The sequence below is a fragment of the Electrona antarctica genome (genome assembly GCF_951216825.1).
Source record: "Electrona antarctica genome assembly, chromosome: 2".
Taxonomy (NCBI): domain Eukaryota; kingdom Metazoa; phylum Chordata; class Actinopteri; order Myctophiformes; family Myctophidae; genus Electrona; species Electrona antarctica.
This window is the reverse complement of record NC_136807.1, coordinates 54,070,480-54,095,868: the sequence shown is the minus strand read 5'-3', so window position 1 is coordinate 54,095,868 and position 25,389 is coordinate 54,070,480. Positions and strand designations below refer to the sequence as shown.

The 25,389-nt window shown below is 43.9% G+C and overlaps 2 protein-coding genes across 6 annotated transcripts in view; both read left to right on the top strand.

The window, feature by feature from the left end:
- The first annotated feature begins 5,919 nt into the window (after positions 1-5,919).
- LOC306917109 (E3 ubiquitin-protein ligase TRIM21-like) lies at positions 5,920-11,355 on the top strand. Of its 4 annotated transcripts, none has more exons than XM_079495241.1 (6): positions 5,920-6,056; positions 6,798-7,331; positions 8,254-8,406; positions 9,083-9,397; positions 9,998-10,414; positions 10,923-11,355. In XM_079495241.1, exons 2-6 carry the CDS (start codon positions 6,927-6,929, stop codon positions 11,301-11,303), a joined length of 1,671 nt encoding a protein of 556 aa, XP_079351367.1. In that variant the 5' UTR covers positions 5,920-6,056; positions 6,798-6,926; the 3' UTR covers positions 11,304-11,355. The 4 variants fall into 4 exon arrangements, with proteins under 4 accessions (XP_079351367.1, XP_079351365.1, XP_079351368.1 ...); XM_079495239.1 differs by having other exon boundaries at positions 9,083-9,400; XM_079495242.1 differs by having other exon boundaries at positions 5,941-6,056; positions 7,037-7,331; positions 9,083-9,400.
- Positions 11,356-18,253: 6,898 nt separating this feature from the next.
- abtb1 (ankyrin repeat and BTB (POZ) domain containing 1) overlaps positions 18,254-25,389 on the top strand; it is a 32,863-nt gene continuing 25,727 nt past the window's right edge. For both annotated transcript variants that reach the window (XM_079495273.1, XM_079495274.1), the window contains exons 1-3: positions 18,254-18,526; positions 21,803-21,865; positions 25,267-25,322. In XM_079495273.1, the coding sequence (XP_079351399.1) occupies positions 18,471-18,526; positions 21,803-21,865; positions 25,267-25,322 (175 nt within the window). In that variant the 5' untranslated portion in view covers positions 18,254-18,470. The remainder of the gene's footprint in view (positions 18,527-21,802; positions 21,866-25,266; positions 25,323-25,389) is intronic.

Below are 25,389 nucleotides of genomic sequence, written 5' to 3'. Positions count from 1 at the left end.
TCATTAGTGTGGTTGCCAGAGACAACCACACTATAGTAATTGTCCGACTTTATTTGGTACAAACGTTATTTTTCCGTATTTCAAAACTTCTTAGGACTCTGTTACGTCATGTGGGTCAATACATCATCAGACATAATCACCACACCGTCATCAACAAATATACTATACTATTAGTGTGGTTGCTGTAGGCAACACACACATTATTGTTCTCTGTAATTATTAGTGTGGTTGCTATAGGCAACAAACACACTATTGTTCTCGGACAGAGAATATTAGGATATTAATGAGCCTGCTACATTAATGCCTGGACACTGGACACCGTGTGTGTGTGTGTGTGTGTGTGTGTGTGTGTGTGTGTGTGTGTGTGTGTGTGTGTGTGTGTGTGTGTGTGTGTGTGTGTGTGTGTGTGTGTGTGCGTGTGTGCGTGTGTGCGTGTGTGCGTGCGTGCGTGCGTGCGCGCGCGCGCAGGGAATTTACACTCTGCGTGAATGGAGGGGGTGTGGCTTAAGATAAGCAGTGACCATAATATGGTCACCATAATATGGTCACTGCTTGTGACCATATTATATCGGTCGTACAACGGCTGGTCGAGTTCTTACTGGAGTACCTGTTTATATATTCCCAGTTTTTAAGTCGTGTAATATTTCCTCACTATTTCACTTTTATTCTCATTGTGAAGAGATGGCGTCCGCCAGCAGTCTCCTGTCTGAAGAGCACTTCCTGTGTTCCATCTGTATGGATGTGTTCATTGATCCAGTCGCCACTCCGTGTGGACACAACTACTGCAAAGCCTGTATCACACGTTACTGGGACACTAGGGATGTGTGCAAGTGTCCACTGTGTGCAAAGATCTTTGATAAGAGACCAGAAGTATCTATAAATACTTTTATTTCTGAGATGGTGCACCAGTTTTTTTTTTAATTCTTTATTTACACAGGGAAGTAGCTGAGCACAGATGCTCATTTTCAGCAACGCCCTGCACATAGAAACACACACACACACACACACGCACACACACACACACACACACACACACACACACACACACACACACACACACACACACACACACACACACACACACACACACACATTAAAACCTGGGAGCTGACCAGTACAACCACAGTCTTATACTGTTGGCCACTAAGCAGCTCCAGGGGGAGCAGTTGGGGGTGCAGTGCCTTGCTCAAGGGCACTTCAGCGGTGTTGGGTGAGTGATGACAATCACTTCGCCACCCAGATTTTTCCTGCCCGTCCGGGGAATCGAACCGGCAACCTTTCGGCAACAAGGGCGCTCCTCTAACCCTTAGGCCACCGCTGCCCCAAAAGTTCAGGAGTCACAAGTTGAAAGAAGAATATGAAGCAAAGACAGAGGCTGAAATCCAGCAGATGATCCAGGAGAGACGAGTGAAGATTCAGGAGGTCAAACGCTCAGTAGAGCTCAGCAGGAAAGATGCAGACACAGTGATAGCAGACAGTGTGCAGGTCTTAAATGCTCTGATCAGCTGTATTGAGAGACGCCAGGCTGAGCTCATTGGTGTGATTGAAGAGAAGCAGAAAACAACAGAGAAACAGGCTGAAGGCTTCATCAAAGATCTGAAACAGGAAATCACTCAGTTGGAGAGGAGAAGCTCTGACTTGAAACAGTTCTCACACACTGAAGACCACCTCCTCCAGAACTTCATATCCATCAACACTCCTCCACCCACCAAGGACTGGACAAAGGTCAATGTCCATCAGTATTCATATGTGGGGACTGTGAGGACAGCTGTGTCTCAGCTGGAGAAGACACTCAGTCAAGAGATAGAGCAGATGGGTGATGTTGAGCTGAAGAGGGTCCAGAAATATGAGGTGGATGTAACTCTGGACCCTGATACAGCAAACCACTGGCTCATCCTGTCTGACGATGGAAAACAAGTGAGTCTTGGAAACATACTGAAGAATCTCCCAAACAACACAGAGAGATTATCTTACTATTTTGATGTCTTTTCCTCAGAAAGGTTTTACTATGAGGTTCAGGTTGGGAAGACTGACTGGATAATAGGAGTGGCCAGAGAGTCCATCAACAGGAAGGGACAAAGCGGTTTGAACCCCAACAATGGTTACTGGACTATGATGTTGTGGAAATGCATACTGGGATGAAGCTGTCCCTTCTGTCCTCCCTGTAAGAGAGAAGCTCCAGAAAGTGGGAGTGTTTGTGGATTATGAGGAGGGTCTGGTCTCCTTTTATGATGTGGAGACCAGAGTAAATCTCTACTCTTTCACTGGCTGCTCCTTCACTGAGAGACTCTATCCATTCTTCAGTCCTGGGAAGAACCGTAGTGGTACAAACTATGCTCCTCTAATCATCTCTCGATCCTGTCAATCACTTCACTGATAAACTATATCCACACTTCAATCCTGGGCCTAATGCTGGTGTTAGAAACTCTGCTCCTCTAATCATCGCTCCTCTCATCACACTACTAACTGATCCTCTGGAAGGAAGACAAGGGTTCATTTAATGGTTTTTCAATCAACTGCCAAAATTATCCAATTGTTAACACTAGCATGTCTAAGCAATATACATATATATATATAAACAATATACGTGTCCGACTTTATTTCTCCCGACATGAAAACAAAAAGTGAAATATGGTGTGTTGACTGACTGGCACGATTGTTTCCACCAAGCACATAGCTCAATATATATAAAATGTAGGCTATACACGCCATCATTATAGCATAATTCGTTGCTGTCGGGAAGAAACCTCATAACTCCATTTTTGAGGTTTTCAAAAGAAATGTGGGCATAAATCAGTGCTATTGAACACCCTTTACGTCTGTGTGTTGTTTCGAAAATATTGAACCAATGGAAAGTAGTAAAAAGTGCTTTGGACAAAACCTCTTAACTCCATTGAACCCTAAAAAGGTCTACTAAAACAACTAACTCCACCACCTCTCTCCCTCTCATGGAAGTAATATATAGTAATATAGTCCAGATGACACAGTCCAACATCGGTACTGGTCAATATTTGAAAAGGAAAAAAAAGACGAGGTTATGGCTGGTTACAGTCGTGGCATGGTCAGAGGAGGTCAGAGGTTATGGCTATGGTAGTCGACGAACATTTTTCGTCTTAAAACTTAGCCTTAGTTAAAACAATTCAGTACGTTTTCCACCACTGCCCAAAAGAGAGATGAATACATCAAGCTAGTGAAAATAGCAGATCTACAAGGTGTTGTAGATCTGCTATTTTCACTACTAGTTAAACATTTTCTAATTCATAAAATGTATTTGTTTTTTTATTGTATTTCTTCATGAAATTACTGAAAAAATGTGGGGGATTTTTTTTTTATGTTTGGAAATAATAATTAAAAACAAAATGCAGGAAACAAACTGTTTGTAGCCTACCCATACAAATTGCAGGCTGGCAGGCAGGCAGACAGACAGACAGACAGACAGACAGACGATCCAAGCCTCTTTCTGCTAAAAAAAATAAAAAAATAAAAATAAAAGGTTGCTGCTGTGAAGAAGTAAGCATGTTTACCAGGGGTCAACAGGTCATCAACATGTCCTCACACGGACAAATGTGTCCGTGGCAAAGACCTGGCCTTGCCCATGGGCAAAGACCTGGCCTTGCCCATGGGCAAAGACCTGGCCTTGCCCATGGGCAAAGACCCGTTATGGTCGTTCGGGCCTATCTCTCCATGTGTCCGCCCTGCATGTTGTATGTCCATGGGAAAAAAATGGAAGTTTGACAGAAATGTCCACCACAAGCCACCACATGGGATGAGCCCTGATGTTTACAGTGTTTCTGTCTTTGTCCAGTTTGTTCAGTCACTGCTGTCTGTTGTGACTGAGTCACGTTGGTTGTCATGACACGTGCGGTCCACAAGGGGGCAGAAATGACAACAGAATTAAAAGAGATCAGTGAGTCATCTCAAAATATGATGTGAATTTTACAACTGGAGCGCTATATATTATTATATTATATATTATTATATTATATATTATATTATATACCAACGACTTGGTTTATAGTTTTTTTCTTTTGCTTTTTCTGCCTTTATTGATAGGATGAAAGTAGTCTGACAGGAAATGGGGAGAGAGATGGGGGGAAAGACACGCGGCAAAGGGGTAACAGGTCAGGTCGCCCCAATTCCATCTCGCCCCAGCTTTTTTCCGCCGACCTCACGCCGACAGCTCGGTGCGGCGGTTCTTGTATTCTTTATTTTGTTTTACTGAGAATAAGGTTTAGGTTTAGGGTTAGGCATAGTTTTACTGGGGTTAAGTTTAGGAATAGGGTTAGGGTTAGGGTTAGGCATCGTTTTACTGAGGTTGAGGTTAGGAATAAGGTTAGGTTTAACCGTTTAAGCATATTTTACTTAGATTACTTTAGGAATACCAGGCCGCGCTGTTCCGCCGGCTGTACGCCCGCGGCGAGTTGGTAAAGGGGCGAGCAGTCTCGTATTCGGCAAAGGCCGTCGGGCTCAGCAGCCTAGGTGCCCAGACAGTTGAGCTAACCGCCCGGGCCTTGGTTAGTGTTTTAATTACAAAATAACTCGTACATAAATTGATCATCATTAAGTTATTAACTTATTAATGACACCTGAACTATGACTTATAAATAAATGTACAGTAATACAATTAATTGTTTTTTGGTGACTTGGTGGCTTAATTGTTCCAGGTGTTATTATAAATAATAAAGGCCTCTTGATTCTCTTTCCCTGTTTATCACTATCACACCACATGGGGGTCTGCAGACACACAAATCACACCTGTGTGAAGTGAGGGGCGCTACTATATTAAAGTCTAACTCATGTTGATTAGGTGATGTAATGGTGATGTAAAACATACGGTGCAAACACAAACATTAAACGCCATTAACAATAAAGAGACAATATGACGTAAATGACACATTCATTATGACGTAAATTTTCCCTTCATTGTCAATGGCGTTTACAAAACAAACGTTTTAAACTAAAGACAAACATTAAACCTGTGTAGGCTATAGGTTTAATGTTACATATTAATAGGTTTAAATACATATTAATGTATGGGGGAGAGGGGGTCCTCCTGGACAGGAACATCCCACGGACCCCCATTTGTAAAGATATGCCAGGGACCCCTATAAGGCTATAAGAGAAGATTTTCACGGCTCTAGCAGAGATTCTCAACCTGTTTAATTTCAAGGACCCTCAATTTGATATGCATTAGGCCACGGACCCCCATTTAATGGCATTTCTATCTCTGGGACCCCCAATTCATATTGTAAAATCAATATTAATTTAACTCTGAGAGTGTATACAAATGGAACTCTCAGTGTTACAGTCCCATAAGGATCCATTTGGTATAAACTATAATTTAGCTGGGGACCCCCTGGAACTCCCTCAAGAACCCCTGGGGGTCCCCGGACCCCACTTTGGGAACCACTGGTTTAAACAATGTCACACACAGCAAACCCCTATATGAGTAAGCCCAAAACAATGTATGTTAAGCAACTACACTTTTTTTTAGAAAGAACTAAACAAGCCTACAATTATTAATCAACTACACTATTTAGAAACCTAAAAACAGCTACCACCAATAAATGTTTACAGGCAACTTTACAGGGAAAAAAGAAAGCCCACAGCTGCTTATAATAAGCGGACATGGCAACACCGACACGGAGGAGGAGACGAGTCTCTGCGCACGCGCAGGTCGGGAAATAGCAGATCTACAAGCCCACAGCGACGCGGTTAGGTTAAAAGGTTCCCCCACAACATAAGATCCCATAGTTCCAGAGAAGGAAGCTGCCGTGATTGCCTAAGTTGGGTTGTCCGCCTTGCCTCTGATTGGCTAAGAGCTCGTTGCCTTGACAACTAACCCAACTCTATGCAAGTGTATGCAAGTAACCCATAGCTCATATGACGCCAGTCATTAGAGTATGATTGGCGATACCTGCGTAATGTGTTGGAAGGAAGAGACGTCACGTTACCCAGTGCAGTCTGGACTTTTTCCAGTGAAAACATTAGTACTGATAGTAGGAATTGTAACTAACGGCCTACAGAAATAGACACACCATCATCCACTACCTTAGGTAAGTTCAGCCAATGATATTGTTCTCATTTGAAACAAAGCATAGGCTACAGGTGGTCTCCGAGTCTAATGTTATTCCTCATTGTACACACAACGTTTTTTTTCTTTCCCCTCCAATAATAATAATAATAATGCACAATGCATAATTCACTTTCTGACATGGCAGGATGAGTTTTCTCGCCCCAACTTTCCGTTGGGGCGAGTTGGTAAAGGGAAAAGATAGACAGCTCGCCCAACAGTATTTTTACAGTTAGACCCAAACGTCATAACTACAGTTAGGCCCACTCTGTTGAACCTTCATAACTACAGTTATAGTTTTATAGACTAATCAGTGACACCATCCACTACCACATATAGCTCAGTCAATGCTAGTTTTGAATTGGAATACTGAAAAGAAAAAGTTTGATTACATTTCAAATGCATTTAGTTATACTTTATGAACAAACAAAAAAAAGCGTAACTTTTGAATACTAGGCATTAAGCTACTAATCAATATCTCAGTATTCTGATTCTCACTCTGTTTTTTCTTTTTTCTTTTCCTGCGGGCCGCTGCCACATTAAGTGATGGTGGGGGCTGAATGGGGCCACATTAAGTGATGGTGGGGGCCGCATGGGGCCCCAGGGCCCCATTAAGTGATGGTGGGGGCCCCAGGGCCACCATTCATACTATGTAGCCCATGGCTACATAGTAAAATGTTCTGGTGTTTGTCACAGTCCTGTGGCCCTCTGATCTCCTGTCCAGACTTGTGGCCCTCTGCTCTCCTGCCCAGACCTGTGGCCCTCTGCTCTCCTGCCCAGACCTGTGGCCCTCTGCTCTCCTGTCCAGACCTGTGGCCCTCTGCTCTCCTCTCTCCCAGAGCTGTGGTCCATCATGGCCTCGGTCAGCGGCGTCCTGTCCTCTTCCTTCCACTGCTCCATCTGTCTGGACGTTTTCAGACACAAAAGCGCGATTAAAACCGTGACCATTCCATGTGGGCACAGTTTCTGCAAGGTGTGCATCGCCCCGTACTGGAGCTGCCCCGTGTGTCGAAGCCCCTGCGATCCACCAGACAGACCACCGGATGATCTCTGCGCCAACAACAACAACAACACCGCCGCCATGTTCTCTGGGACGGCCGCCGTGCGCAGGATATTGCCCGCTAGTTGGAGCAGACCATCCTCGGTCAGTGAAGGTTCGCATCGAGACGCGGTCAGTCCGGGAGAGGAGGAGGTTCCCCGTGACGTCCGTCCTCCCGAACGCACCGCGCCCGCGAAACGCAAGGCCCAGAAGCGCAAGGTAGGGGTGTGGGCGATATCGGCATACATATCGTCGAGACGATACAATGTCTCCATGATTTCAGAGATATCGTATATATATCGTGATGCACATTCTAGGATTTGCAATTCTATACCGTAACCCGTTCAGAACGGGAACTCCTTTTGGTGTTTTAAAGCATTATGTTATACTTTATCTGTTGAAAAATAGCAGATCTACAAGCTCGTAGCATCTTGTAGATCTGCTATTTTTGAAAAATCTTGAAAATGTGGCGCAAATCTTTGAATATTCTTTCAGAGCGAATGTTTTAAACTAAAATCTTTGCTTCTGGGGGGTCCCTGCATGGAACAACATATTTTCAGATGGGGGTCGGCGGCCAAATGCATATAATTTTTGCGGTCCTTGACATAAGATAGTTTGAGAACCACTGATATGATTTAGAAGACATTTTTTTCTGGTGTCAGGTCTAAATGGCTTAATTTATACTTCTGTAGAACGTCGGTTTCACAAAGAATAATGAGTATTTAGTTGTAAATGGTCTCTTACTCCTTTTTCTTGTAGTTTTTGAGTGGTGTAAACCACTCCTACAACTGGCTTTGTTAGTGCAGAAAAAATGAGCATGGTTGCTATGTTCACCCTGTTCACCCGGGTGTGATTTCATTACCTGGCTTTGTTAGTCTGTGCAGAAAAAATGAGCATGGTTGCTATGTTCACCCTGTTCACCCGGGTGTGATTTCATTACGTCAGACATGATTTAATTACGTCAGACAGGCTATATAAGACCTTACACCACTCAGTTCACACGGGTGTGATTTTTTTGTTACATTGCAGGTAAAATTAACAATACAAACCGCATGAAAACATATTGTGATAATGTCATGCATCGTGATACTGCTGGACAAAATATTGTGATATTATATCGTTCCAAATTGCCCAACTCTAGCGCAAGGCCCAGAAGCACGTGGCCCCTGAGGCCCCCCCACCTGGGGACCCCCCGGAGAGCAGGACGTGTCAGAGCCACGGCGAGCCTCTGAACATCTTCTGCCGCAGCGACCTGGAGGTCATCTGTCTGGAGTGTCTGAAGACGGAGCACAAGGTGATGTGAAATAATGTGTATTTAAGCTGTGAAATAATGTGTATTTAACCAATCAGCTTAAAGGACAACTCTAGTTTTTTTTCAACCAAGGTTCATGTTTTAGTTTATTAGAGAAAGTAAAAGATGAGTGTTGATTGTTTTTCATTTGCTGCTTTCTTTCGTTTTAGCGATTTTAGCTATTTTTGACAGGGCATTCGAACATGATCCTAAATATGTATTTTTTTTTACCAAAAAATATGGTGATTTATTTTTTGTATTATTTACTATAGTCCTACTAGACCCCAAGAAATTATATCTGGCCACAAAAGATCACGGAATCTATTGAATGTGACTCTAGTAGGACTATAGTAAATATTAATAAAGAAGTCGCCATCAAATTTCGTAAACAAATACTTATTTAGCCCCATGTTCGAATGCCCCCGCCCCCTGTCAAAAATAGCTAAAATTGCTAAAACGAAAGAAAGCAGCAAAAAAAAAAGTGTAATGCTTTATGGTGTCGTCCACAGTCAACAGTTTTTGTATTGAGTTGTGCTTGAAATGTACTGTAATTCTCCATTCTGTTAATACATTCTTCAATCAATCAATCAATCAATCAATCAGATGCTTTCACACCAAACTAAACATGAACAACAACAATTCTTCCTCGTCTTCCTTTCTCCCCAAATCCTGGCGGCAGGCTCATGCCGCCGTGCTTCTGGAGGAAGAGTACCAGAGGGCGCACGCCGAGCTCCGCCAAATCAGGAGCGACGTCGCGGTCATGATCGCGGAGCGTCGGAAAAGAGTCCGTCAGCTCCGAGAGTTCGTGCACAAGACCAACGGCTACGCGGCGAAGGACAAGGCGAGCGCCGTCAAGGTGTTCGACGCTCTGGCGGCGGCCGTCCAGTGCCACCGCGACGCGCTCGTCGAGGAGATCGAGGAGAGGCGGCGAGCGGCCCAGGAGCGAGCCCGGTGCTCCGTGGACCGGCTAGAGGGCGACATTGTCGCGCTCCAGGTAGTAAGAGAAACCTATGAAAATATGGGAACTAAATAGTTACCAAGAAATGTCTTCACCAATGTGTTTCTAAAGGTGTCTAACATGTACTAAAAGTTTGAAATTCAACTCCCTTCAAAAGTCCAAATTTCATCATTCTTTAAGTAGCATGTGACATATGAAGCTAGGGGCTTTTCATGATTCTGAATCCATTCCAAGCATTAGTTTTGCACAAAAAATACTCATTGGGCTAAATTTGTCCATATCCACTTGACCAAATTATGTGCTGACCTCATCACATTTGTGATGACGGCTATGGCTGTTTTCCTCCCAAGGAGTGTTTTTTGTGCAAAACTAATGCCCCTAGTTTCCCCCTAGTTTCATATGTCACATGCTACTTAAAGAATGATGAAATTTGGACTTTTTTGCCTTATATACAGTAGGATGTTAATGGTATGGTCACATATGCTAATAACACATAACACATTTCCCACGGGAGTTTAATTTCAATCTTTTAGTACATGTTATTAGACACCTTTAGAAACACATTGGTGAAGCAATTTCTTGGTAACGATTTAGTTCCCAGATTGGTCAAATACCTGATAAAATGCCCTTACTAAGGGGAGAATCGACGAGATGGAGCGGTCGTTGGACGCCAAGGAGCACCACCGTCTCCTCCAGACGTTCCAGGCGCTGTGCGGCGTTCCTGAAGTCCTCGCTTTGAGCGAGGTGAAGAAGACCCCGGCGGCTCCTCAGCGACTGGGGAGCGTTCTGACGGCCGTCGCCGGGCTGGAGGAGACGCTGCATTACAAGATGGAGGCGGTTCCCAGAGCCAAGCTGGCGTGGGCGCGGCGGCGCTTCGCGCTCCACGTGACCCTGGACCCCGACACAGCCTCCGCGTCCGCCCTCGTGCTCTCCGAAGGCGGGAAACAAGTGCGGGCCAGGAGGGTGACCTGGCCGTCCCGACGACACGCCGACGACCTGTTCGTCCTGGCCAGAGATCACGTCTACTCGTCTAAGCTCTACTACGAGGTTCAGGTCAGTGTTGTTGTTTCCGTCGACTAAAAACCAAGGCGAAAAATGTTCGTCGACTACCTTGTTTTCACTGACACAAACTACATGGAAACTAAATGAAAACTAAGCTACGATGACTGAAACTAAGACTAAATGACAATTTCGTCAACAAATAAAAACTAGACAAAAATGTTAGGAAGGGACCAGTGGACAAGAGATCCAGTATAAGTCATTTTACACTTGGTTGCATGCTAAAAATAGCTGATCTACAAGCTCGCAGCGCGACGCATTGTGAGCTTGCAGATCGGCTATTTTCAGCAAGTGTAACAATAGTCATTACGACGGCATCAAGGCCCGCCAAAATACATTTTAGTCGACTCACCTGTAGATTGAGTCGACTAAAATCTCATGACATTTAGTCGACTAAAACTAAACCAACACGCAACACATTCCCGGTGACTAAAACTAAGTGAAAACTATTCAAGAGACTATGACCAAAAACTAAAATAGAAATTTGCTGCCAAAAAAACAGGTCAGAGGAAACACGGACTGGAAGCTGGGAGCCGTCGAGAAGTCCTTCAAACACGACAGGAAGCGGCAGGCGGCGAGCTGGTCGCTGCAACTGGATAAGAACGGAAACTATTCGTCCCGCAGAACCAAAAGGCCACCGGCGGCGGCGGCGGCCACCACGACCCCTCTCTTCCCGAGCACGAGGCCCGAGAGGATCGGGGTGTTGGTGGACTACGCGGGACGCGAGGTTTGTTTTTACGACGTCGACGCCAAGGCCCTGCTGCAATGTTTCGCGCAGTGCGAATTTGTGGAGCCGCTCTACCCCATGCTGTGGAGCGACTGTGACAACGCTCCTCTCGTTATCCTCTCACCTGGGGCCGTCGCCATTACACGTCTAGGTTGACGATTTGATCGTTGTCACAAATAATGAGGGCCTTTCTCGGCCCCCACCCCTCTCCCACTGTTTATATTGTGTTTAGTTTCCAAGATGGCCGCAGCACCAGGAGGGGGTGGGGCGGAGGTGAGCGGGCGGGCGGGGTCGACATATGCCCTTACTGAGCTGCATTCAAGACACTTGCCTTGTGTCTGACACCTGACTTGTGTCTGAACACAACTTTGATGGATGTGTTCTGCCCCCCTCCCCCCCATCAAACAAAATGTTTGGTCAAACCATATCCATTGGAAATGCATTGGAGCGGCCATTAAACACAGACACAAGACAGACACAAGACGGGTGTCTTGAATGTGGGAACGCAGCCCAGTAAGGGCATACTGTATGTCGACCCCGCCCGCTCACCTCCGCCCCACCCCCTCCTGGTGCTGTGGCCATCTTGGAAACTAAACACAATATAAACAATTGGAGAGGGGTGGGGCCGAGAAAGTCCCTTATTGCGCCTAACGATTTGATTGTGTTATTTTTGCGTCACTGAACATTGCCACGTTACAATTAGTAGGCCTATTTCTGTTTGCCTTTTGGTCTTCGTGATCACAAACGGCACAGGGCAGATAATGACGAATAACTTCAATATACAAAGAATTATTTCCCCAAAATGTACAAAATAGCAGAAATAGTTGTATCTACAAGCTTACTGTGTTGTAAGCTTGTAGATCTGCTATCGGCTGTGTCTGCTATTTTTGAAAAAATGTTTGAAAATGTGTGGACATTCTTTCCTAAAATGATTTTTGTGTTACTGCACAAATTACTGTATGATGATTGAGCCTAGGCCTGTACAATATTATTGTACTTATTTTGGAAACAAGCTGATATGCAGGCATGTTTGGATTATTATTATTTTATGAAAAGTGATTGCTTTCTATAGCCTGTAAAAATGGTCATATGTTATGGTATAATATAATAATTTGCCATGGTGTTTTTTCCCCCTTTTGTTTCCCAAGTCAGTTCCACTTTGGTCGATTAAAATTGCTTTACTTGAGGTGTAGTGGTCCTGTATTAACATATAGGTCCAAGATATGATAAAAGTATGATAATAAAAAAATATAAAAACTTGTTTAAGTTAAGTTTAAGTGTATTGCAGTGTCTGTTTTGCCAAAACACAAAGTCATATTTTGAATTGTGGGTAGTGTAGTTTGTTGGGGAACATTCCCTCTACAGATAGCATCATTACTGTTAACCACTGTTACTGAACAAACAGTAACATCATTACTATCAGAGCATTTAACAAGAAACGTATTTAATCAAAAAACGTTAAAACAAAGTAAAAAAGGCAGACAACAACAGTCTTGAAACCGGCGGTAGTTGCTGCTGAGTCCCACAGACACATAATGTTAGATCTTTAAATCTTGTGTGTAACATGGAACCAAATGGGAGTTAAATTATCGTTAAACATCTGCATTACCATTACTTAATTTACAAGCAGACTACACAATTAGAAAATGTAGAATAAATGTTAGTTTGATCGTTTGCCTCCAGCAATATATTGTGGACAAATATCAACCAACGATAACAAAATATTCTTTAGTTTTGGGTCTGAGAGTCTGGGTCAAATGGGTCTCTAGGCTAAATCATCAAATGGTGGCTCAAATGGGTCTCTAGGCTAAATCATCAAATGGTGGCTCAAATGGGTCTCTAGGCTAAATCATCAAATGATGGTCCGTGGCTCAAATGCAGAATACATAATGGACCTTGATATGAAATGGGTTGAAAACCGCTGGTCTGATTCAAGAGAATCACGAGGCCTTGATTTGTCGTGCTATGACAACACCTGGAAAAAGCCATGAGGTCACCAAAACCAAATGTATAGGCCTACCGTATTGTGCCGAGTATAAGGCGACTAAAAGAACATTGAATGTCAAATAGTCTAGTTCTCGATTATAATACCACCCATTTTTTTTGGATAGTTCCATTGAAAAATTAAAAAAATATTCTTCTTAAAGGAGCATTCAGTGATTTGGGTGATTTGGAAAACCACCCAGTCCGCCCCGGTAACAAAATGTGCACATGCACGCTCTACAGTGGGGGGGAAGTGCAACAGGCCAACAGCATGTGCACCAAGGCCCGCCCCCACTCGATCATGATTGGAGGCATCCTGATTGGATGAAGGCTTTGCCACCCGCCACCAAAACTGAAACTAGGGTTTTTTTGACCCCAGGGGCTCACTGGGGACAGGGAGGAACTCCTTATATGGTCAGCACACTCTATAGTAGGGAGGATTATCCAGAAAAAAATAAAAAATAAGTGATATTTAGATTAAGTCAAATCACTGAATATACCTTTAAATAAAGTCTTATATTCCGGCCAGTAGGGTATTTGTAATTCATAGGAAATATTAGCAATATTGTTCAAATGTTAATCGGGTCCATTGGGTTCCATTTTGAACACGGGGTCACGCTGTCACCCAGGATTTGACAGTGTCTGGTGACATGGATGGGCATACCATAAAAACACATGTTCTGAATAAATTAAGATTTTGTATTGACCTGTAGACTAATTTTCTTTGAAATGAACCCATTATACATACTTTGAATACATGTTTCAATCAATCAAGTTGAAAGCCACTTCTTGAAAAGGGAACCAATAATAAAATAACTAGAAAAAGATCGCTGCAAGCAGCGATAAGGCAGGACCAAGCAGGAAGGCAATAAGGTGTGTGTGTGTGTGTGTGTGTGTGTGTGTGTGTGTGTGTGTGTGTGTGTGTGTGTGTGTGTGTGTGTGTGTGTGTGTGTGTGTGTGTGTGTGTGTGTGTGTGTGTGTGTGTGTGTGTGTGTGTGTGTGTGTGTGTGTGGCATTCTTGAAGACTCATACGCTGAGTTGTCTGTAGTCAGATTTGAACCCATGAGCTAGAGCTATCCGGACACAATCAGTTGTTGTATTGTTAACAGCAAAATCATTCAAGAAGGCAATAAGCAAATATACTTTGAGTACCAACACGTAAGTACTCAAACAGATCTGCATGTGTAACGCCCAGGATTCGAACGCGGGCCTCCCGCATGAAAGTCCTACATCTTAACCATTAGACCAACATGATATCCCTCTGGACCAGGGGAGATATTAGACTTTTGAGACCATCAGGCTGAGGCTCTGAGCCACTCTGCTATAGCCTGGCTAATAAGCCAGACCGAATCAGCCGTGGGCAAAAAATAAAATTGCCTGCCGGCGGATTACGGTCTGGAGAGGCTCAATTGTACGCCCATTTCCTACACCAGAGAACTGGTGTGGCCAATTGGGACACGGTATGCAATATGGGCGGGCTTTGGTACAGTGACGTTCAATGCTTGAGACCTTTGACTGACAGTAGCTCTGACCAATTGCGTCAAAGAGAAAATGTTTGAACCCGCCCCCCGGGAAACAAGATCCATACACCGCATCTCCAGACTCAAATACCACTTGACAATGTGATTTGAGTCTGGCTTATTAGCCAGGCTAACTCTGCTACACTCACCTCCCTTCTGACCTCCTCCCACAGGGAAACACGACCCAGGTCATGGCACCAATGTAACGCCCAGGATTCGAACTCTGGCCTCCAGCATGAAAGTCCAACATCTTAACACTTTGATTGCTACAAGATCTCGGCAGGCCTATTTGGATGTTGCTACCGTTTAACATTGCACAAAGGCCTTGTTCGGGGGCCCACAGCAAAATGTTCTCTTATAGCGAGAATCACACGCATACATCAAAAGAAAGCTGAACTTGTCCACTTCAATTTAAAAAATACATTTTGATTTTACCTGGAGATATTGACCTTTTTGCAACACCTGCATTTGCCTGGAAGTGGTTATCTTGAACAGCGAGCAGAGTTATGGATGGTTTAAAGTCAGAGACATTGACAGGCAGATATAAAATTGAACCCAATAAATATCCTATACATCCTATACACCGAATGAAAGCCCTGAATGTGTACTTTTACGAGGAAAAGAGTAAACATTGATCCCATGTACAGTTAGACAGTAATTGGTTATTGAATGCAGCTTGTGCCCACCAGATAACTTCAGAGAAGACATGGACGTGAACTCCTCAATATTCACAAAATAAGGCCTATAGCGACATATAAATACTATATACCGTATGAAACAGAAGACTCTCTGCTTTCATAAGAAAAAAACTTCTACTGTAGTAATAATAAAAATCACACCCATGTGAAGTGAGTGGTGCAACTGTTCTCTACAGTTGCGCGGTGCAACGGTAGAGAACAGTTGCACCGCTCACTTCACAGGGGTGTGATTTTTATTATTACAGTAGAAGTTTACAGACCAAACTGTAAATAAAAGGTTTACATGACTTTCTGTCTCAGTCCGTATATAGCGAGCTGTAGTGAATAAGTACAGAACAGTTGCAACGCTCACTTCACAGGGGTGTGATTTTTATTATTACAGTAGAAGTTTACAGACCAAACTGTAAATAAAAGGTTTACATGACTTTCTGCCTCAGTCCGTATATAGCGAGCTGTATTGAATAAGCAGAGAACAGAATATGGGACAGAGTTGCACCACTCACTTCACATGGGTGTGATTTTTATTATTACTACAGTAGAAGTTTTTTTCTTATGAAAGCAGAGAGTTTCATACGGTATATAGTAGTTATATGTCGCTATAGGCCTTATTTTGTGAATATTGAGTTCGGGTCCATGTCTTCTCTGCAGTTATATCTGGTGGGCGCAATGTGCAATGTAACCAATTTATGACAAACTGTACATGGGATCAATGTTTACTCTTTTCCTCGTAAAAGTACACATTCAGGGCTTTCATTCGGTGTATAGGATGTATAGCATATTTATTGTGTTTATTGTTATATCTGCCTGTCAATGTCTGACTATAAACCTTCATAACTCTGCTTTCTTTAGATGATGATTGCCTCATTGTCTTGATCGCAAAACATTGGGGGGGGGGGGGGGGGGTTCATGGGCACATTGGGCAGCAAAAGTCTTGATCGTACGGCTATAAAAAGTCCCATTCCACCGTTCGGTTCAGAACTATAGTATAACGGTGAGACGCGTTGTCATCATCAGCTGATTTTGTTTTTCAAGCTAGTATGGGGAACATGCCTGGACATGCAGCTTTATTGGGGCCGATGGAGAAAAAAATAAGCTTCCAGAGAGGTGCTAAGCCCGGCTGTGCTGTCGACGACAAGGAAAAAATGACTTCCACAGATCACAACAGTGACAACACCACGGTTTAGGACGCGGAAAAGTTCGTTATACATTACACCCGGGTCGATTACGTCCCCGACGCGTTCATTGCGGTCTTATCACTACAATTATAATGAATAAAAAAGCGTTACAATCACACGTCCGAGCGATCTCCGATTATGACGGCTCTGCATGGCGAATCTTGGCGATACGTGATCCCCCAACGGTAGACTGTCTGTTGTCATGGCGGCCCCTCTCGATACTGTAGTTCGTTTGTTAGTTCGTAGTATTGTAGGCTCGGGGATCGTTTGGTCGCTACAGTATGAAGAAGGAAACATGCATCTGTCCATGTGTGTTGCAGACGTCATGCAAGCAATGCCGATCTGGTGCAGATCATGTGTTTAGGCAGCGTAACAGCGTTCCGTTCATCATGTTTTTTTCCGAGACACAGAGCCCCCATCTCGCAAGGCCCTCCTCCTGCAGGAGAAACAGGAGGGGAGGGGGGAATCGAGTAAAAGACAATAGGTGGAGGAAAGCCTGGTGAGGCGAGGTTAGGTGAAATTTGATTCTTTTCACACACCGATTAGATCGGCATGGGCGCATCCATTTTACACCGGCTTCTACACGTAAAGCGGCCCGCCCTCCTGTTTTCAGGAGGGGAGGGTTTTTTTTTTGTTTTTTTTTTTTTTCTGATCACGTGAGCGGGACTAAGCAGCAATGATAGGGGGATGGTTCTTCATTGTCCGGGTGGGTAAAAAGATGAATGAAAGTATGCTATAAAAAAGTGATTAGAACGTATGGATACGTGGTTCGCACCGGACGTTTGATTAATTGATAACGTATTGATACGCGATTAGCGTCGGCTGTGTTAACCACTAGACCATGTGGTCTACATGACATTGTTCTATCGTTAACAGCAGAATCAATCAGTGTTTGTGATGACAGTTATATGTCCATTATTCATTACTACAGTGTGTTCGCTGTTCGATGTTTTTTTTAAGGCTGGTTTCAGTGCTATTTGGCATGACCCCCTACCATACTGTAAAGTTGCAAAAGCATATGACGCTGCATGTATGTATTGGGGACAAAATAAGAATTTTCACAAAACAGCAATTTTCATTGGCTCATAAAACCTTCATTTTTTCACTAAATAAACGTACTATACTTCCATGTCCGTATAGGTCCAAAGTTCACGTGTAGAACTTTTCGTGCATTTTGATCAAAGATCCTGGGAGGAGATGCATTTTAATTGATTTTCATATAATTCAAAAAGGTGGGTGATCTAGAGGTCAGAGGTCAAAATTAAGAGCACACTACTTGCATATGTGTATCGAAGTTTCATTGCCGATGGTCAAACGGTTCATGAGCTATGCGTGGTCAAAGTTTGCATTTTCAATTGAGTGCTATAGCGCCACCCTTTGGCCAATGGTTGTGGGCTTCGCATTCTCACCGTTTGGCATGGCCCTCTAGCATGTTGCCAAGTTTCGCGAAAACCGACTGCACGGTTCAGCCAGAACTGCTATTTTTGGCGGAAGGAGAAGAAAAAAAGGGACAATAACAATAAAGGACCAAGTCCTTTCAGGACTGCTTGGTCCTTTAATAATGTTAAGGCTATCAATACATCCAAAGAGTTGAAAACAACTGCTTCAAAGGGGCTCACTTCTTTTGGGGCTTGTGTTGCTTAATTATTTCTCTCACAAAAACCCAACGTGGCAACCCTGCTCCTTATCCAGCATCACGTGACCCACACGGTCAGAGAGAGAAAGGCTGATCGGACCAAAACATCCTCCAGACCAACAGCAGCAACAACAACAACAACGTCCCTCCTGCAGAAAAAAAGACAGCTTAAAGTCGTGCATACCTGCCATCCTGCTCCACACCTGCCTGCCCGCCTGTCTGTCCGTCCACACCTGTCCTGCTGTCAGACAGGCCGTAGTTTCAATGCATCGCAGAGGAGAACAACAACAACAATTAGCATTGCTATTATTATGGACGCCTGCGACCTGTTTACGAGCTGCAAGAAGGGAGACCTCTCTAGAGTCAGGTTGGTTGGTTGGTTACCATTTCAATTAAATTAACTGTTTGTTGTTCAGTTTTATCTGTATTGTCCCTGACTCCCTCTCTAACTGCAGCTGTCTGCTTGTATTGACAACAACGTTTACTTTGTGGTGGTCATTCTTTGGTGTTATTGGGTGGTTAGGAACTACATTACATTAACGGGTTGTTGGTAAGTTATATCTGTATTGTCTCTATAACTATAACTGCAGCTGTCTGCTTGTATTAATTAACATACTGTTTACTTTGTGGTGGTCATTCTTTCAACACATGCACAAACTTGCATTGGCGTGTAATGCTGTATGGTGTCGTCCACAGGCTTGTATTGAGTTGTGCTTGAAATGTACTGTAATTCTCCATTCTGTTTAGCTCTGGTCCATAGCCCTAATGCCCTTTGCTGTTTAGCTCTGGTCCATAGCCTAGCCCTAATGCCCTTTGCTGCCGTTGCATTTGAGCAGTGGTTCCCAAACTTTTTCACGTCAAGGACCCCCTATAATTAGCCCGCGGACCCCCATTTGAAAAGATGTGCCAAGGACCCCCATAAGAGAAGATTTTTACAGATTCTCAACCCGTTTAATTTCAAGGACCCCCCAGTTTGACATGCATTAGTCGACGGACCCCCATTTAATAGCATTTCTATCTCTGGGACCCCCAATTTATATTGTAAAATCAATGTTAATTTAACTCTGATAGTGTACAAATGGTTCAATTTGTACACTCAAGAGTTACAGACCCATAAGGGTCCATTTGGTTCCAAACTATTAGGCTGGGGACTCCCTGGAACTCCCTCATGGACCCCTGGGGGTCCCCGGACCCCATTTTGGGAACCACAGCATTAGAGCTATGGACCAGAGCTATGATAAGTTACATGATGGAAGCTGAGATATATAGGCTATACTGCACAAATCAATAATGTCCCTTCACTCAATTAAATTCCATTCAAATTACATTTATTGGCATGATAAATCATACGTTTACATTGCCAAAGCAAGGGTCAAAATATAATAAAAAAACAGTTGAAAATGGGTTAAGTATATAGGCCTACAGTTGGAGGTACAGCATTGTGTAAACATAATGTTGGAGGTACAGCATTGTGTAAACAAAGTATATACAGTTGGAGGTACAGCATTGTGTAAACAAAGCAAAGTTACTATATTTACCCAGGGTATCTGGGCTAAGCTCAATAACTTGTTTCCAGCCAGGCCCTGCTCATAGAACATTTCATGGTAGTGGTTCAATGCCTTGCTCAAGGGCACTTCAGAGTAGGCCTATATACAGTTGGAGGTACAGCATTGTGTAAACAAAGTAGTTGGAGGTACTGGTACAGAATTGTGTAAACAAAGTATACAGTTGGAGGGAGTACAGCATTGAGTAAACAACTATAGTAACATACATGTTTTATATACAGGATATGAAGCTTTTTGAAACAAATAGCACCTATATTTTGCAGTAATTTTGAGACAAAATAAGTCACTCGTAGCGACATTTACAAATCTGCGGAACACAGCGAATCAGGCTGGAACCCAGGCTAGATTGTCAGTGCCATCATCAGCTAAAAGTAGGTCAAGTCCCACAGCAGGGGTCTAGTCTGACTCTACTAGCTGTTAAGTAGCGTTAGCCCAGTAAACAAGTTTGTCAAGTGGCTGAAAGTCGTCCTTATAGCCCTGACATAATGCAGTGGTTTGCAACCCTTTTCATATCAACGATTCAAGGTCCGTTCTTTATTTGGCATTTGAGCCACGGATTTGGATTGGATATTTTAGAATTGTCGTTTTTTTCACGTCATATGAAAGCAGGGAATCATAAAATGGTGCATTTATATAGCGCCTTTATCCAAGGCGCTTTACATAGATTGTGCATTACATTCACCCATTCACACACACATTCATTCATACACCGATTGCGGCGGAAGCCATGCAAGGTACCAACCAGCACATCGGGAGCAATTTGGGGTTCAGTGTCTTGCCCAAGGACACTTCGACATGTAGCCAGGAGGAGCCGGGATTCGAACCGCCGACCCATGGATCATTGGACGACCTGCTCTACCTCTTGAGCCACAGCCGCCCCATAGGCTATTGGTTGTTCAGTTTGACCAACCAGTTGTGGAGATACTGTGTGGCTTATAGAGTAATGTCTTGCTGCATATAAACTGCAAGTTGAGAACACTTGAAAGGCTTCAAATGTTCACTTCTATGCACTCTAACATTACACCTAGCTACATGGTTAAGCATTTATTTCATATTTACATGTACATTTCGGCTCTGACATTTATTTCAGACATGCTCTAGTTACTAGAGCATGTCTGAAATAAATGTCTAGAGTCTAGTATGTGAAGAGTCTGCCTGTGCTATTAACTCATTTTGGATACAAAAATAAATAAATTCAGGCAGTCCCTCAGTCAAATCTGGCCACATTTGATGACATTTAGCCTCTCGGACCCAAAACTAAAGAATATTTTGTTGTCGCTGGATCAGATTCTGTCCAAAAATTCCACGCTGTATTGATGTTGATGCCATTAGGAGAGATAACAGGCAAACATTCTCTAATTGTGTAGACCTATTGTAAATGAAGTAATGCAGATGTTTAACAATAATTGAATAACTCTTGAGAGTGTAAAATGGAAGAAACCAAAATGGACCGGTACGCTCTCAAGAGTTAAAGATCTATAAGGGTCCATTTGGTTACAGACCCTGCATCATTCAGCTGGGGACCACCTGGAACCCCCTCAAGGACCACTGGTGGTCCCCGGACCACTGGTTGAGAACCACTGACGAAATGCATGAACTCACATGACCAGCTGGTCTGTGGTCTGCCAGGAATGTCACAGCTAGCCTACTATTAAGAAAACAGCTTGTTTTTATTGTAATGCAGTTAAACCCATTTAGACGTGAGGTTTGATTCTATGAATGTCTTCTAAATCCTAAATCAGTGCTGTGAAAAACTTTATGTTTCTATGTCAGTGGTGCTCAACTTTTTTCATGTCGAGGACCCCCAGAATTATCTGTATTTGGCCGCGGACCCCCATCTGAAAATATGTTGTTCCAGTGACCTCCCCCAGAAGCAAACATTTGAGTTAAAAGCGCTCGCTCTGAAAGAATAAATATTCAACGATTTGTGCCACACTTTCACGTTTTTTCCAAAATAGCAGATCTACAAGCTCGTAGCGCGGCACTCGGAGCTTGTAGATTTAGCCATTTTCAATAGCTAAAGTATAACATAGTGCTTAATATAAATGCTAATAATGGTTTTGATTCTTCCTCGCCAGGTATCTTGTTGAGCAGAGAGATGTGGACCTCAATCTAAAGGACAACTGGGACAGCACCCCGTTGTAAGTACAGCATGTTCAATTCATCACCAGTACCCCGTTAGAACAACATGTTCAATTAAGGACATTCAGGGGTTGACACTAAGGTCTCAGAGGCACTGTGATTGGTCCAGTGGTTGACACTAAGGTCTCAGAGGCACTGTGATTGGTTCAGTGGTTGACACCAAGGTCTCAGAGGCACTGTGATTGGTCCAGGGGTTGACACTAAGGTCTCAGAGGCACTATCTCGTTGGGCAAGTACAGGTCATGCTCTACTTGCCTAAAAGGTCACGCCCACTTGCCTGAAAAGTAAACCGTCCATTATAAAATGACCGGTACATTTTGAATTTCCTTTCAATTTAACACTTTCAAAAAAAGGAACTTTCTTGTCATACCTCAATTTGTCTGCCAAATACCTACATAGTAGCTCTGCATATTAGGACATTCACTTCTAGTCATTTTTTACTAGTTGACTAGTTGCCTAGTCGACTAGTTGTTAACTACCTATATGTAAAAAAATAAAAATAAAAAACTTTTTTTTTCTTTCTTTTTTTGGAAATAAATATTTGTACATTTAAAAACTGTACATTGGTGACTATAACAAATAATCTACCTGATCTTGAGGCCTACAAAATCGGGGGGAAAAACTTTTTTTTTTCAAGTCAACTAGTACCAACAAGGTCGATTAGTGGATTTACTAGTAAACTAGTCGACTAGTTGCTTAATGCCCTACTGCATATGACTATGGGTTCACACTTATTGTCTCCACCAGGCCGTAGGCATGGGGAGAGAGTATGTTTTGCACTCCGTCCGTCCGTGTGTCCGTCCGTCCGTAAAGTCCGTCAGTTTCAAACAAAATGCTGCAAATCATGAACACATCGTGTGATTTCCGTGAAATTGTGCACGCACATTCCCACTAGGCCGAGGAAGAAATGCCATTTGAACATTTTCAACTCGGCCTCATGGTGGCGCTATAACTGGTCGAAAAGTGTTTTTACCTCCAACTGCACGGATCTGTGGATAACTTTGTATGCCAACTCCCTAGAGGCCAAGGAAAAACCTTTGCCTGGAATTTTTCACATCTGCTCTTTATAGCGCCACCAGGAGGCCGACATATGTAAAACACATTTTCTAATATTACTCCTTCAGATTTGATCCAAATTTCACGCAAATCAGTACACATGCTCTCCATAGTCATGGGATCAAGACGGGTTTGTTTGATTTCTCATAATCCACCCTCATTGGCTACGATTGGCTTCTAAACTTTTCAGGAGTAGCCCGCTTTGTACCCGTTTTGTACAAATCGCCACAACTACTCAACGCAGCGTCCGATTGCGGTGAAACTGTGCATGCATATTCCCACTAGGCTGAGGAAGAAATGCCACTTGACAGTTTTCAAATCAGCCTCATGGTGGCGCTACAACAGGCCAAGCCGCGTCTCACACACACACACACACACACACACACACACACACACACACACACACACACACACACACACACACACACACACACACACACACACGTTTATATATTACTCCTAAACATTTTGCCAAACATCACACACACTGGTGGAGACCTGTGCCCAGAAGGGCACTTTTTCTAGTTTTACATGTTTAGTTGTAGAAAGAGAAAACCAGACAAACCAGAATACTTGTGTTTATAGATATGTTGCATCCCCTCTCAAACAAGCACCTGAAAGCAAACTCTACCTTTTATTTACCTGCCAGGGGCAGGTGGGCAACCCTTAGTGTTTTATTTAGCTGCCAGGGGCAGGTGGGCAACCCTTAGTGTTTTATTTAGCTGCCAGGGGCAGGTGGGCAACCCTTAGTGTTTTATTTAGCTGCCAGGGGCAGGTGGGCAACCCTTAGTGTTTTATTTAGCTGCCAGGGGCAGGTGGGCAACCCTTAGTGTTTTATTTACCTGCCAGGGGCAGGTGGGCAACCCTTAGTGTTTTATTTACCTGCCAGGGGCAGGTGGGCAACCCTTAGTGTTTTATTTACCTGCCAGGGGCAGGTGGGCAACCCTTAGTGTTTTATTTAGCTGCCAGGGGCAGGTGGTCATCCCTTAGTGTTTTATTTACCTGCCAGGGGCAGGTGGGCAACCCTTAGTGTTTTATTTAGCTGCCAGGGGCAGGGGGGCATCCCTTAGTGTTTTATTTACCTGCCAGGGGCAGGTGGGCAACCCTTAGTGTTTTATTTAGCTGCCAGGGGCAGGGGGGCAACCCTTAGTGTTTTATTTAGCTGCCAGGGGCAGGTGGGCAACCCTTAGTGTTTTATTTAGCTGCCAGGGGCAGGTGGGCATCCCTTACTGTTTTATTTAGCTGCCAGGGGCATGTAACCTGACTCCGCCAGATGGGGCAGCAGAGAGTACACTGGGTTCCCCTCTCCTGCTCCCATCTGGGAACTCACAAAACGGCCTGGCCAATCAGCGGCAGCTAGAGGCGGGATCAAGGCATACACAGTGCTGCCTTGATCCCGCCTCTAGCTGCCGCTGATTGGCCAGGCCGTTTTGTGGCCGGGCATCAAGTCTGCCTGAGAGTTCCCAGATGGGAGCAGGAGGGGGGAACCCAGTGTACTCTCTGCTGCCCCATCTGGCGGAGTCAGGTTAAGGGGCAGGTGGGCATCCCTTAGTGTTTTATTTAGCTGCCAGGGGCAGGTGGGCATCCCTTAGTGTTTTATGTAGCTGCCAGGGGCAGGTGGGCAACCCTTAGTGTTTTATTTAGCTGCCAGGGGCAGGTGGGCAACCCTTAGTGTTTTATTTAGCTGCCAGGGGCAGGTGGGCAACCCTTAGTGTTTTATTTAGCTGCCAGGGGCAGGTGGGCATTCCTTAGTGTTTTATTTAGCTGCCAGGGGCAGGTGGGCAACCCTTAGTGTTTTATTTAGCTGCCAGGGGCAGGTGGGCAACCCTTAGTGTTTTATTTAGCTGCCAGGGGGAGGTGGGCAACCCTTAGTGTTTTATTTAGCTGCCAGGGGCAGGTGGGCAACCTTTAGTGTTTTATTTAGCTGCCAGGGGCAGGTGGGCAACCCTTAGTGTTTTATTTAGCTGCCAGGGGGAGGTGGGCAACCCTTAGTGTTTTATTTAGCTGCCAGGGGCAGGTGGGCAACCTTTAGTGTTTTATTTAGCTGCCAGGGGCAGGTGGGCAACCCTTAGTGTTTTATTTAGCTGCCAGGGGCAGGTGGGCAACCCTTAGTGTTTTATTTAGCTGCCAGGGGCAGGTGGGCAACCCTTAGTGTTTTATTTAGCTGCCAGGGGCAGGTGGGCAACCTTTAGTGTCAACGGCTGGACATTCTCTGGTCATCACATAATGTAGCGTCATCATCAATTGTAACCATTTATTTTCTCCTCCATAATTTACCCTGCTTATCGTTTGAAATATTATGTACCGTAATATAATAATGTAATAGCATTTTTTCCTCCTCCAGGTATTATGCTTGCCTCTGTGGCCATGAGGAGCTGGTCCAGTATCTGTTGGCTACTGGTGAGTCTCTTATTCTTTACATGTTTGTTTGTGGCTTTCGCCTTTTTATTTTATATTTTATAGAGGG

Excerpts from the sequence above, each read along its gene's own strand:
- LOC306917109 (XM_079495239.1), top strand. The coding sequence starts at position 6,927 with ATGGCCTCGGTCAGCGGCGTCCTGTCCTCTTCCTTCCACTGCTCCATC. Across the intron at positions 7,332-8,253 it reads GCAAGGCCCAGAAGCGCAAG|CGCAAGGCCCAGAAGCACGT; the intron begins GTAGGGGTGTGG and ends GCCCAACTCTAG. Across the intron at positions 9,401-9,997 it reads ACATTGTCGCGCTCCAGGTA|GGGAGAATCGACGAGATGGA; the intron begins GTAAGAGAAACC and ends GCCCTTACTAAG.